The sequence below is a fragment of the Haematobia irritans genome, chromosome 2, assembly GCF_050003625.1.
Source record: "Haematobia irritans isolate KBUSLIRL chromosome 2, ASM5000362v1, whole genome shotgun sequence".
NCBI lineage: Eukaryota > Metazoa > Arthropoda > Insecta > Diptera > Muscidae > Haematobia > Haematobia irritans.
Genome location: NC_134398.1, coordinates 38,473,620 through 38,489,064, shown reverse-complemented (window position 1 = coordinate 38,489,064; position 15,445 = coordinate 38,473,620). Strand labels below are relative to the sequence as shown.

The 15,445-nt window shown below is 31.8% G+C and overlaps 1 protein-coding gene across 2 annotated transcripts in view; it reads right to left on the bottom strand.

Annotated features, from left to right (window-relative positions):
- Window positions 1-1,914: 1,914 nt before the first annotated feature.
- Dh31 (diuretic hormone class 2) overlaps window positions 1,915-15,445 on the bottom strand; it is a 93,147-nt gene continuing 79,616 nt past the window's right edge. For both annotated transcript variants that reach the window (XM_075293781.1, XM_075293782.1), the window contains exons 3-4: window positions 8,739-8,849; window positions 1,915-2,925 (exon numbers count right to left, since the gene is read on the bottom strand). In XM_075293781.1, the coding sequence (XP_075149896.1) occupies window positions 2,790-2,925; window positions 8,739-8,849 (247 nt within the window). In that variant the 3' untranslated portion in view covers window positions 1,915-2,789. The remainder of the gene's footprint in view (window positions 2,926-8,738; window positions 8,850-15,445) is intronic.

The following is a 15,445-nucleotide window of genomic DNA, read 5'->3' as shown; positions in this document are numbered from 1 at the left end:
CTTCTCTCAGAGGCTCCGCAAGCCAAATCTGGGGATCGGTTTATATTGGGGCCATATATAATTATGAACCGATGTGGACCAATTTTTGCAGGGTTGTTAGAGACTATATACCAACACCATGTTCCAAATTTCAGCCGTATCGGATGAAATTTGTTTCTCTTAGAGGTTCCGCAAGCCAAATCTGGGGATCGGTTTATATAATTTATATTTATAAATTTTGTTAAACGAGATTGCATTTTCTTTTACAAAACTACTCACATTGTTGTGTGTATTGTGTTAGTTTGGATAGCTTCTATTTGATTTGTTGTGTTGTTTGGCTTTTGGTATACTGCCACCCCACTCTCCCACCTACCCATCAATTACCATAGTTTCACTACATCAAATACAATTGTATTACTCTCATTGATTTAGCTCAACACATTCCAAGTGACTCTAAAACTATTTTTCTTCATGTCAGTATAGCAGAAGCCAAACAACACAACAAATCAAATAGAAGCTATCCAAACTAAAGGTGGGTACTAAGTTCGAGTTTAGCCGCTAAAATCAAAAATAAATCTATAAAACCAAAATAAAATTATAACATTTTTGGGCAAATTTGTTTATATCCTTATGGGGAATCATCCAAAGCAAAAATGTAAAAAGTTCATTTTCTTTAACGTGAATTATTAAAGAAAAGTAACCGTGAAAAAATAGCGAATTTAGCGGCTAAACTCGAACTTAATACTCACCTTAACCCTCTAATGCCCCAATTTTTTTGCCAGCTGATTAAATATTCAATGTTAACGACACAAAAGCAAGAAAACGAAACAAGAAAAAATTATGCGGTAAAATTTAGTATATGCTGCAAAACCTCTTTAACAGATTTTACAAAGGTTTCTTTTTATTTTACCCATTTTTGTTGTCTTAAGGTGTGTTTTACTAAAAGCTTCTTGATTTAACGAAGCCCGCCTAAAGGCGGGATTGGGGATTAGAGGGTTAACATAATACGCACGGCAATGTGAGTATTTTTGTTAAAAAAATGCAATTTTCTCTCCTAAAATTTAATCAATTTGAAAAATGAAATTAAAACAATATAATTTATACTTAAAAATTTTGTTAATCGAGAAAATTGCATTTTCTTTTACAAAACTACTCACATGGTTGTGTGTATTGGTTAGTTTGGATAGCTGCTATTTGGTTTGTTACGTTGTTTGGCTTTTGCTATACTGCCACCCCCAACACTCCCCCACCCACTCTCTCAATTACCATTGCTTAACTACATTAAATACAAATGTATTACTCTCATTGCTTTAGCTCACTCTCTGGCTATGAACCCCTTGCGAGTGAATCTCAAACTAGTTTTCTTCATGACTGTATAGCAAAAGCCAAACAACACAACAAATCAAATAGAAGCTATACAAACTAACACAATATACACAAAAGGCAATTTAAACTAACAGAAGCCAAAATATTTTTGTAAAGAAGAAAATGCAATTTTCTCCACTAAAACTTAAATAATTTAAAAAATTATTTCCATATTTATAGGAAATTTCTTTTTGTTTTGATACCAAACCTTTGTAGGCGTTCAAAATAAAAAAATTGTTAAGTTAATCTCGAACTTTTTTAATCCATGTATGTAACCATTTTTTACCTTGAACTCCACAAAATAAAACTCTATAGAATATTGTTCGTTTTGCGGGTAGAATAATTTTCATTTTATTTACTTCTTTATTTATATATATTTATTATTTTATTATAATAATATAATTAAACTTAGTACATATAAATATGTGTCATGCATTTTAAATAAACAAAAAAAAAATATAATAAAATAGGAACTAAAATTTTTATTGCAAAATTGTAATGGAACCCAACTAACATCCAACTTTCGGGGGGGGACCTTAATATCCTAACTCTGCAGGTTGTGTGTATTTTGGGGGGGGGTTAAATGGTTCATTGGCCGGTAGATAATCGCATTACACTTATATTTGATTGATCGATAAACTCTTAAATACTAAAAAATAGTACACATTTTTTTGTTTCGTTTAAATTATTTCAGATTTTGTTTTAAATGTCGTTTTACATTTTTGTATGTTTTTCCGTATTCTTCTTTTTTTGTATACTATAAGATTAATTTTTTATAATTGTTTGTTTTTTTTTTTTTTACAATACATATAATGTGATTTTATAAATCTAAATAAAATGTGTTTTAAAGAAATTATAAAAAAGCTTGATTTAAAGCATTTTATTGGCATTTAACCAAAATAGAAAATTTTCATAATTAAATATGTGCTGGAGTTCTATAGATTTCTTTTAAAAAGGGGATATTAGTTTGGAGCAACAGTTTAACCTTTTTTTTATACATATTACATTTGTTTTGTCCTCTTGCCTTTTATAGGGTTTAGGATTTTGTTTTTTTTTTTTTTTGCTATTATTATTTTTTTATTTTTCCTTTTGGAGGATAGATAAAGAGATTATTTATTTAAGAACTTTACATATTCATAAACACCCACATATAAGTATATGTATATACGCAGACATCCTCTAATATATATAGGCATTTAGGAAAAGAAATTAAAATAAAAATCATAAATATAAATTATTTCGTTTTTTTTTTCTTATTAGACAGGTCTCCTTCTCATTTTGGTATTTGTGTGATTGCAATCTATGATCTTGATTTAATTAAAAATTATTTTTTGATTTTTGTTTTGTCAATTTCATTTTCGGTTTAAGGTTTTACATATTTTTCTTTGGTGTTGGGTGATGATTCCTGTATATTTTTTTTGGCGTAGAGGGAATACTAAAGCAATTTAAGCTTCAGTTTCCGAACGACGCCTTCTGCCAGGACCACCAGGGAAATTGGCTGCAGCCAATCCCATTCGATGTTTCGCTTCTTGGGTGCCAGAATAACCACGGGCCAAACCAAAGTCCACTGTACGTTTAGAACTGAAATGAAAAAGAAAAGAATTTAGATTTCGATTATGGAAAATGAGAAAAATGGGTACATGTTATGGAAAGGACAATAGGATTACATAAGGACTCAGTCATACGTCAACTGTTTAAGAGATTAACCACTTTATACACACGAAATTTTATTCTGAATGCAATAGATACAAATGCTTGTATAAACATGTAAACAAAAAACAAATAAAAATAAAATTAAAAATAAGTATCATTGGAATCAATCTGTCAGTTGTCAATGAGTGGTTAAGAAATTATAGCAACCTAAAGTTGTGTGAAATACATATCATCCACCCTCTATATCTTTGTTGTATGACCGTATAGAATTAATCTGCAAATTGCTTTCTGTCAACTGACAGCCAAAGCCTAAGGTCTCTACATAAAATGTCCCCAAATATTTAGTATAATTAACAAGTAAGTAAAGTCTAAAGTCGGGCGGGGCCGACTATATTATACCCTTCACCATTATGTAGACCAACATTTGTGTTACCATCTCAACTCCTTCAAATTTGAGTAATATTTATAATTTTTTCTACTCAGCAGTGGCGATTTTACAAGGATATTGGTTAAATATCGCCAAGATATGTGTCAATTTTTGGTTATGATATATTATTTGTGCCAATTCGGGCGATATTTCCACAAGTCTGAGCTTTATTTAAATTTCGACCATTCTGTGGAAAGTTTGGCATTACAGTGTGTAGAATAGGACTACGATATGGGGAAATCATCACAGAATTTTGTGTAAAATGTGGGTATCTTGGCCATATTAGATCAAGATGGCACACTTAAATAGCATATTAAATTTATTCTCTGTGGAAACTATAGCGTCAATTGGAGGAAACTCCCATTGAAAATGGGTCTAAAATATGAAACATTCTACCATATTTCCCCTACTCTGGCGTACATATATATGGGAGCTGTTTATGCCAAACAGGACAACCCTACAATCTTCCCCTCAGAATCAGATCCCTAAAATATTAATGAAAATATCCAGATATTCGCACTAAAAAAAGTACGATATGTTTGATATTTATTAACGAAAAAATTTTTAATTCTCCACTAAACCATACCACGTCAAACAGCAATTTCCGCTAATCTGTCTCATTCAATTTGTTAGGTTCTCACTGGTAAGAATCAATTCAAAAATAAATCTTGAATTCCAAATGCAAATCTAACTCCCTTGTTTTTCCTTCTTATTTCTCGATTCATATGTTCAATGGGAACATATTCTCCTCGAATTCTTTTGGAGGTGCAAAGCCAACCGTCATCTGTGACTTTCTGCTCTTTGCATCATCCACCACTTCCCCCGTGCATCAACAGGAGCTATATCTTAATATGAACCGATTTTGATCAAATTTGACATGCATAGTTAGAATAATAATCCTGCTATCGCAGCAAAAAACTTGAATGGGAGAATAATTTTGGCCTCCGTGGTCATATGGGTGTAAATCGGGCGAAAGATATACATATATGGGAGCTATATCTAAATCTGAACCAATTTCAACAAAATTTGGCACACTTAACGATACCATTAAACGTACTCCTTGTGCAAAATTTGAAGCACATTAGGGCAAAACTCTGGCTTTTTTGCCCATATAAGTTCACATCGGTCGAAAGATATATATGGGAGCTATATCAAAATCTGAACCGATTTGAACCAAATTTGGCACGCTTAACGATACCATTAAACGTACACCTTGTGCAAAATTTGAAGAAAATCGGGCAAACATCTGGCTTTTGAGGCCATATTAGTCGAAATCGGACGAAAGATATATATGGGAGCTATATCTAAATCTGAACCGATTTGGCTGATATTTTGCATATCTCACGAAAGCCCCAAACTATTTGACTGCCCGAAATTTTGATAAAATACGTTGATAAATACTTCAATTATGACCAGATCGGTGATAAATATATATGGCAGCTATATCTAAATCTGAACCGATTTTTTTCAAAATTAATAGCGATTTGAGCCAATGTAAAACTCTGTGCCAAATTTGAGGACGATCGGACTTAAACTGCGAGCTGTACTTTGCACACAAAATTACATATACAGACGGACAGGCATACAGACGGACATCGCTAAATCGACTACTAAACGATGGGTCTCAGACTTTTCCTTCTTGACGTTACATACAAATGCACAAACTTATTATACCCTGTACCACAGTAGTGGTGAAGGGTATAAATATATTGGGAAATTTTTTTAACAATATGTACCCAAGTTTTCAAATTTCAAGATAATCGGAGAATTTAGATAAAATTTAATTTAAAAAAATCGGGCAACGGAATGATCTTCCTTCACATCTGCCCAGCAAAAAAATTTGGAAGTTCTTCCAAAGGCACAACTTTAAAAGCACCTCCAGAAGATGCACTCCCAATGATGTTCTTTATTTTAACTACCCAGGAAGTTCTTTTAATTCAATTTTTTATATCTTGGTTTTTCATACTTTTAATGGGTAATTTTAACTTTTTTTTGTTTCAAATAGGTTAAAAACGTAAGTAAGAATTTATAAAATGGTACAAATCATTTTAAATTTTGTCAAAAAAAATGCTAAATCCAATCTGAAAAAATTATAAAAATAATTTTTTGACAAAATATCACAGACTTTTTTTAATTTACATCCAAAATATTCAATTCGGATCACACCTAAAGAAGTGATGCAAATTCAGTGCAACGGCTGTTGAAATGGAGGACTTCCATCCTATGACAAGCCCATGTTAAATTCATCGCTTCTGCGTCAATTTTGCACCACTTCTGGATCCAAAAAGAACATTTTCATTACTTTTTTGGCGACGCTTATTTTGCTGGGTAATTATACCCTTCACCACTACTGTGGTACAGGGTATAATAAGTTTGTGCATTTGTATGTAACGCCAAGAAGGACAAGTCTGAGTCCCATCGTCTAGTATAGCGATCGTCTTGGAATTAAATTCTGAGTGGATTTAGCGGTGTCCGCCTGTCTGTCCGTCCATCTGTCTGTCTGTCCGTCCGTCTGTCTGTTCATGTACTTTTGTGCGCAAAGTACAGGTCGCAGTTTAAGTCCGATCATCCTCAAATTTGACATAGGCTCGTTTTTTGGGACAAAGACAATCGCTATTGATTTTGGAAAAAAATCGGTTCAGATTTAGAAATAGCTGCCATATATATTTATCCCCGATCTGGTCATAATTGGCGTGTTTATCAAGCGATGTTCTTCAAATTCAGTACATCCGAATATTTTATGAGTCTCAAAAAACTTGCAAAATATCATCTAAATCAGTTCGATATAGCTCCCATATATATCTTTCGCCCGATTTAGACTCATATGACCACAGAGGGCAAAGTTTACTACCGATTTTCGTGAAATTTTGCATAGAGAGTAGAATTGACATTCTACTAATGCTTGGTAAATTTCATTGAAATCGGTTCAGATTTAGATATAGCTCCGATCATCCTCAAATTTGACATAGGCTCGTTTTTTGGGACAAAGACAATCGCTATTGATTTTGGAAAGAAAAATCGGTTCAGATTTAGATATAGCTGCCATATATATATTTATCCCCGATCTGGTCATAATTGGCGTGTTTATCAACCGATGTTCTTCAAATTCAGTACATCCGAATATTTTATGAGTCTCAAAAAACTTGCAAAATATCATCCAAATCAGTTCGATATAGCTCCCATATATATCTTTCGTCCGATTTAGACTCATATGACCACAGAGGGCAAAGTTTACTACCGATTTTCGTGAAATTTTGCATAGAGAGTAGAATTGACATTCTACTAATGCTTGGTAAATTTCATTGAAATCGGTTCAGATTTAGATATAGCTCCCATATATATCTTTTGTCCGATTTGCACTTATATGGCCTCAAAAGCTAGAGTTTTGCCGTGATTTGATTCAAATTTTGCACAAGGAGTACGTTTAACAGTATCGGTAAGTGTGCCAAATTTGGTTGACATCGGTTCAGATTTAGATATAGCTCCCATATACATATTTCGTCCGATTTACACTCAAATGACCACGGAGCCAGAGTTATACTCCCATTTACGTAAAATTTGGCAGATATATCAGAATTATTATTCTAACTATGCATGTCAAATTTACTCAAAATCGGTTCAGATTATATGTAGTTCCCATATAACAGGTTGGCTGATAAGTCCCCAGTCTAACAAAGAAAAACACATTTTTTTTTGTCAAAATTCGTTTTTATTATTCAACATAGTTCCCTTCAAGAGCGATACAACGATTATAACGACCTTTCAATTTTTTGATACCATTTTGGTAGTACCCCTTCGGTTTTACCTCAAAATAGACCTCAGTTTCGGTGATCACTTCTTCATTGCAGCCAAATTTTTTCCCTGCGAGCATCCTTTTGAGGTCTGATAACAAGAAAAAGTCGCTGGGGGCTAGATCTGGAGAATACGGTGGGTGGGGAAGCAATTCGAAGCCCAATTCATGAATTTTTGCTATCGTTCTCAATGACTTGTGGCACGGTGCGTTGTCTTGGCGGAACAACGCTTTTTATACCCTGCTCCACACTGTGGAACAGGGTATTATAAGTTAGTGGAAATGTTTGCAACACCCAGAAGGAGACGAGATAGACACATGGTGTCTTTGGCAAAAATGCTCAGGGTGGGCTCCTGAGTCGATATAGCCATGTCCGTCTGTCTGTGAACACATTATTGTAATCAAAGTCTAGGTCGCAGTTTTAGTCCAATCGACTTCAAATTTGGCACAAGTATGTGTTTTGGCTCAGAATAGATCCCTATTGATTTTGGAAGAAATCGGTTCAGATTTAGATATAGCTCCCATATATATATTTCGCCCGATATGGACTTATATGGCCCCAGAAGCCAGAGTTTTACACTAATTTGCTTAAAATTTTGCACAAGAAGAACAATTAGTACTATAGTCAAGTGTGTCAAATTTTTTTGAAATCGGCTCAGATTTAAATATAGCTCCCATATATAGCTTTCGCCCGATTTACACTCATATGACCACAGAGGCCAATTTTTTGCTCCGATTTAGTTGAAATTTTGCACAGGGAGTAGAATTAGCATTGTAGCTATGCGTGCCAAATTTGGTTGAACTCGGTTCTGATTTAGATATAGCTCCCATATATATGTTTTTCTGATTTCGACAAAAATTGTCAAAATACCAACATTTTCCTTGTAAAATCGCCACTGCTTAGTCGAAAAGTTGTAAAAATGACTCTAATTTTCCTAAACTTCTAATACATATATATCGAGCGATAAATCATAAATAAACTTTTTCGAAGTTTCCTTAAAATTGCTTCAGATTTAAACGTTTCCCATATTTTTTACTAACATTGTGTTCCACCCTAGTGCATTAGCCGACTTAAATTTTGAGTCTATAGATTTTGTAGAAGTCTATCAAATTCTTCCAGATTGAGTGATATTTAAATGTATGTATTTGGGACAAACCTTTATATATAGCCCCCAACACATTTGACGGATGTGATATGGTATCGAAATTTTAAATCTACAAAGTGCTGAAGGGTATAATATAGTCGACACCGCCCGACTTTAGACTTTCCTTACTTGTTTCATAATAATTTTCACAAATATACCACAAAAAATAACGAAATTGGTATTCTTATTTATTTTATTGCTACACCACATTATTAATGATTACATTTTTATTATAGTCGTATTAATTTCCTTTTCATTACGAAATGGAATGAAATTGAATTGCTATTTTAAATTATTCATATTCATGAAAACAACCTGAACCAATGAGGGAGAGATGAAAAGTAGGACATTAAATATTAAATGAATAAACATTACTTACTTTTCCAAATCATTGCGAGCCCGCATTATAGTTTGTCCAAAACGTGCCATTAATTCCATTAGAATGTCATCTGGTACCTCTTCCAATTCATTGTAGTATCCATTATTTTGACTGGAGTTTTAAGGAGATCCGGAACGAAGGAGGCAAGCAGCAGCATGAAACAAACAAAACAAAGTAAATAAGTGAAGTGTTGTGGAAAATTAGTATTTCATAAATAATTATTTTAATCTCAGTAGTAGACCAAGAAAGTCTCTAGAGAACCACAAAACATCTTGTTTGTGTGGTGAAATCTGCATTAGAAGGCTTTAAAGAGGTAGGAGAAAGATGCGATGTGGGTATTATGTTATTGCCATTGTATTAAAATTCGGAGAAATAGAGTGTTACCTTTCTCTCCATATCTCTCATTCTCTCTATTTTCCAGTGAATCACAATTTAATTGATAAGACCCCAAATAAAGATATATAGTATGCTAATGTTTGCATAAACCTAAAGGGTGGTTTAAACGTAATGCATTTTTATTCTATTATAGTTGTTCAAACTGGGCTTTTTGGGCAGTTAGTTTTTGTATGCATTTCTCCAACGAATGTCCCAAAAAATAATTTTTTGTGCCATTTTAATGGGTTATAGTTTATATAACGTATAGTGGCAGCCCGATATTTCATTGAGATGTCATAGTGGTGAACTTCTCTCTTATCACTGAGTACTCCTCGATTCTATGTTAACTCAATGAGAAGGGGCCTATAATCGATTTTTGTTATTCAACTAATATACGCTCTATGATGCATGTTTAAAGAAATATGACCAAAATAAGTTTTTCATATAAAAAATCCAACTTTTTGAGAATTTTCATCAAAATTTTGATTTTTTTGGGGATGGTCACGAATTAACGCTCTCTGACGCATATGGATGAAAATAGGACCAAGTTAGTTTTTTTAAATTAAAAATCATTTTTTTTTGGGATTTTCTTCAAAATTTTGGGTTTTTGAGGTGGTCACGAATTAACCTCCTTATCGCTGCAGGATGCATATTTAAGGAGATATTGGCAAAATTAATTTATAATGTAAAAACTCAGTTTTTTTAGGAATGAAATTTTGGTTTTTTGGGGGTGATCATGAATTAATCTACTTTTTGCTCTAGGACGCATATTTAAGACGATATGGCCAAAATAAGTTTTACATATAAAAAATCTGTTTTTTAAAGAAGAACAAAATAAGTTTTTTTTAAATAAAAAAATCCGCCTTTTCGTTCTAGGACGCATAAGGAGGTATAAGGATTTTTTTTATCAACATATTGGGTTTTTATGGTGGTCACGAATTAACGCTCTAGGACGCATATTTAAGGATATATGGCCACAATAAGATTTTTTAAATAAAAAATCCGACTTTTTGGGGATTTTCATAGAAATTTTGATGGGAATGGTCCCGAATTAACGCTCTATGACGCGTGTTGAAGAAGATATGACCAAATTAAGTTTTGTTTTTTAATAAGAAATCCGATTTTTTGAGGATTTTCCCGAAATTTTGATTTTTTCCGGGTGGTCATGAATTAACCTCCTTTTCGCTTTAGGATGCATATTTAAGATAATATGGCCAAAATAAGTTTTTCATATAAAAATAAGTTTTTTTTAAGAAGAACAAACTAAGTTTATTAAATTAAAAATCCGATTTTTTTGGGGATTTTCCTTTTTATAGCAAGGTCCAAACCGCGTTCCACATAGTATTGAAACCACTTAGAGAACCTTTGAAACACTCAGCATTACTGAGAGGGGATGAAAAACATTTTTTGTTGTTTAGTCGAAGCTGGGATTGAACCCAATTATATTTAATAAGATTGTTTTTTATGTTCACAAAAACAAAATTTTTGTATTCAATCACGATTCAAAAAATTTTTAAAAAGAACTTTATCGGAAGTGGAAAGAAATTGATGGGGGATGCCGGGTTGCTCTAAAAATAAATGCTTGTGTAACAACTTCCAATTTTTTTTTTGTTTTGTTAAATTGTAATTTAATATTTATATATATTTTTATACCCTCCACCATAGGATGGGGGTATATTAACTTTGTCATTCCGTTTGTAACACATCGAAATATTGCCCATAAAGTATATATATTCTGGGTCGTGGTGAAATTCTGAGTCGATCTGAGCATGTCCGTTCGTCCGTCCGTATGTTGAAATCACGCTAACTTCCAAACGAAACAAGCTATCGACTTGAAACTTGGCACAAGTAGTTGTTATTGATGTAGGTCGGATGGTATTGCAAATGGGCCAAATCGGTCCACTTTTACGTATAGCCCCATAAAAACGGAGCCCCAAATTTGGCTTGCGAGGCCTCTAAGAGAAGCAAATTTCATCCGATCCGGCTGAAATTTGGTACATGGTATTAGTATATGGTCTTTAACAACCATGCAAAAATTGGTTCACATCGGTTCATAATTATATATAGCCCCCATATAAACCGATCCCCCGATTTGGCTTGCGAGGCCTTTAAGAGAAACATATTTCATCTGATCCGGCTGAAATTTGGTACATGGTGTTAGTATATGGTCTCTAACAACCGTGCAAAAATTGGTCCACATCGGTCCATAATTATATATAGCCCCCATATAAACCGATCCCCCGATTTGGCTTGCATAGCCTCTAAGAGAAACAATTTTCATCCGATCCTGCTGAAATTTGGTACATGGTGTTAGTATATGGTCTCTAACAACCATGCAAAAATTGGTCCATATCGGTCCATAATTATATATAGCCCCCATTTAAACCGATCCCCGATTTGGCTTGGTGAGCCTCTAAGAGAAACAATTTTCATCCGATCCGGCTGAAATGTGGTACATGGTGTCAGTGTTGTCAGTATTGGGGATCTTTCCCCAAATCGGGGATATTTTTTCGAGGATGGGGACAAAATTTTTGAGTTGGGGATTTGTTGGGGAATTTCCACAAATTTGGGGAGTTTTGTGGGGAATTCTGATCAGTATACCAAATTAGGTTTTGAGTTATGGTTTATATGAAATTCTTTACTTCTACATGCTTAAAAAGGGGCTCAAAGAAGTACAGAGAATCTGCAAAATATGAAAAAGGACTTGGGTCGAAGTGTTGGCCCCACACCTGCATACATCACTGATTTGGAATATATATATATATATATATATATATATATATATATATATATATATATATATATATATATATATATATATATATATATATATATATATATATATATATATATATATATATATATATATATATATATATTCCATATATTTTTTTCTCTGATGAGGGATTGTATCAGATAATATTTTGAGCACCCATCTAATTTTTTGGATTTTGAAATCGTAATCTTTTTGTAACTCGCAAACTGGTATAACAAAAATTTCATATTTTTACAATTTTTAGATTATGACTGATTTTTTATAGCAGAGCCTATTTCTTTTTTCGAAAAACTTGACAAACACGGTATTGGGGATTTTTGTGGGGAATTTTAAATTAAATTGGGGATTTTTGGGGATGAAAGTGTCTTATTTTGGGGAAAAGAGCCCGAAAAATACTGGCAACACTGCATGGTGTTAGTATATGGTATCTAACAACCATGCAAAAATTGGTCCCTATCGGTCCATAATTATATATAGCCCACATATAAACCGATAACCACATTTGACCTCCGGAGCCTCTTGGAAGACCAAAATTCATCTGATTCAGTTGAAATTTGGTACGTGATGTTAATATATGGCCTCAAACACCCATGCAAAAATTTTATATGTTATATGATATTTAACAACCATGTGAGTTGAAATTTGTGGATGACAGTCTTTCGTAGAAGTTTCTACGCAATCCATGGTGGAGGGTACATAAGATTCGGCCTGGCCGAACTTACGGCCGTATATACTTGTTTTAATTTTAGTTAACATATGGATTTTCTACTGCAGAACCTATTATTTTATTTTTTTGTTTTCAGAAAAACTTGTCAAAAATTTATTGGGGATTTTTATAAGAGATTTTAATTTAAATAAGGGATTTTTGAGGACGGAATCTTCCAATTTAGAGATAAAAGCCTGGCAAAAAAACTGGCATCACTAGTTGTGACCACCAGTTCCATTGATGAGGTCTAGAATAAAGACTTTCGTATTTGGGTCATTTTGAAGAACAGGGCAAAGCCAAAAAAATTATGAAAAAGCAATTTAATATCGACAAATAATAGTTTTCAAGCTGGCAGCTGTGTTTTCATATCGATGATTCTTTGCAGGTATATTAAGCACTATAGAAAATTTAATTCGATCAATTTTGTGAGATATCGGTTAATAAATAATATGACCACTATGTGGTTTACGGTATAAAAACACAATGCAAACCGTTGGTACTAACATATGGTTACATTTGGTGGAGAGAAAATTTATTTTTTGTCTCATATATTATGGTTGGATTACCCTTTACATAAATTAACATTCTTCCCTTAATACTTTCGGTCAAAGGTCACCTTTATAGTTTGCCCTTACAGGTGTCACCTAGTTGAGTCCACATTGCCCCACAAAATGCTAATGTTTTAATTTACTACTCATTTGTTCTGCTCATTTGTGTTGTATTTCAGGATGCGAAATTGAGATATACATGGTACGAGTATATCATGACTTTCTACTCACCAACATTTTAACAAACATGGAACATTTGAATATGGTTGGCAGAGGGGGGTTGGGAGAGTATGTACCATACTCATTTCCATCGCAAACAGCAGCATACGAATGTATTTTAATTTTATTCCTATGTTCATGTACTGTAATTAACCAAAGGCCAACAACAATAATAACACGAGCAACAACAATATCTAAGAAACATGGCTAATAAAAATGTTAATCTTTATTTTGCCTCATTGTCTCTTCCTGGATGTAATCCAGGTCTTTGTTAAATATTCATTGGGCTCCCGTTTTCTTTTCATTGAGAAATGTTGTCGACTTAAAAAACACACACACACACAAACAGCCAAAACATTAAAGTTACATTTTGTGCGGAGTTTTGTGTGTACGGTAACATCTCTCACATATTCGCTTACATGTTTTCAAATTTTAGCAAACATTGAGATATTAAATTTAATGCCGATTAAGATTATTAGAAATTTAATAATAAATGTTGGCATATAGAGTTATGGAAACTCTATATACTCATATACCCATCAAAATCGAAACGTCAGGAATCATTTATTCCACTAATCGATATTTGTTATTCAAATGAGTTCTCGGACGCATTTACAGAAATTTAAAGAAATATGGACAAACCAAATTTTTCATACAAAAATCTGTTTATTTTTAGGATTTTCATTGAAATTTTGATTTTTTGGAGATAGTCCAAATGAACCATCTTTTCCGCTCTAGGACCACGGTTGCCATAGTTGGTAGAATTCTACCAAGAATTGTAGAATTGTTTTGACTGTTTGGTAGATTGGTAGAATTCTTCATGTTTTGGTAGATTTTGCACAACATACATCTCCTAATAAGAAGTACATCAACTTTCTATAGAAATAAAATTTTTACAAAATTTCTATAGAAATAAAATGTTGACAAAATTGTCTATAGAAATAAAAATTTGAAGAAATTTGTCTATTTTCCTATAGAAATTAAATGTTGACAAAATTTCCTATAAAAATAAACATTTAACGAAATTGTTCTATAGAAATAAAATTTTGAAAAAAATTCTATAGACATTTTATTTCTATAGACAAATTTGTCAAAATTTTTTATAGAAATAAAAAGTTGGAAAAATTTTTCTATAGAAGTAGAATTTTGAAATTTTTTCTATAGAAATAGAAATTTGACGAAATTTTATATATATAACTAAAATTTTGCCAAAATTTTCTATACACTTTTTATTTCTATAGACAATTTTCTCAACATTTTCTATAAAAAAAAGAATTTTGAAAAATTTTTCTATAGAAATAAAAAATTTACAAAATTTTTCTATAGAAATAGAATTTTTACAATTTTTTCTACAGAAATGAAATATTACCAAAATGTTAAAAAAAAAATAACGTTTTGACAAAATTTTCTATAAAAAGGAAAATTTGACGAAATTTTTCTATATAAATAAACTTTTGACAAATTTTTCTGTAGAAATAAAGTTTTAACAAAATTTTCTACAGAAATAAAATTTCAACAAAATTTTCTATCGACAATTTTATCACATTTTTCTATAGAAATAAAAATTTTAAGAATTTTTTTTTATAGAAATAAAAATTTTAAGAATTTTTTTTTATAGAAATAAAAATTTGCGAAATTTTTCTATAGAAATAAAAATTTGGCAAAATTTTCTAGAGATATAAAATCTTGACAAAATGTTTTCAATAAAAATAAAATTTTGACAAAATTTTCTATAGAAAGAAAAGTTTTACGAATTTTCTATAGAAAGAAAAGTTTTACGAAATTTTTATATAGAAATAAATGTTTGACAAATTTGTTCTACAGAAATAAAATTTTGACAAATTTTTCTATAGAAATAAAATTTTGACAAAATTTTCTATAGAAATAAAATTTGACAAAAGTTTCTATAGAAATAAAATTTTATCAAAATTTTCTATAGAAATAAAGTTTTAACAAAATTTTTTATAGGAAAAAAAATTTAACAATTTTTTTATAGAAAAAAAATTTGGAAAAGTTTTCTTTAGAAATAAAAATTTGAAGAAATTTTTCTATAGAAATAAAAATTTACAGAAATTTTTCTATA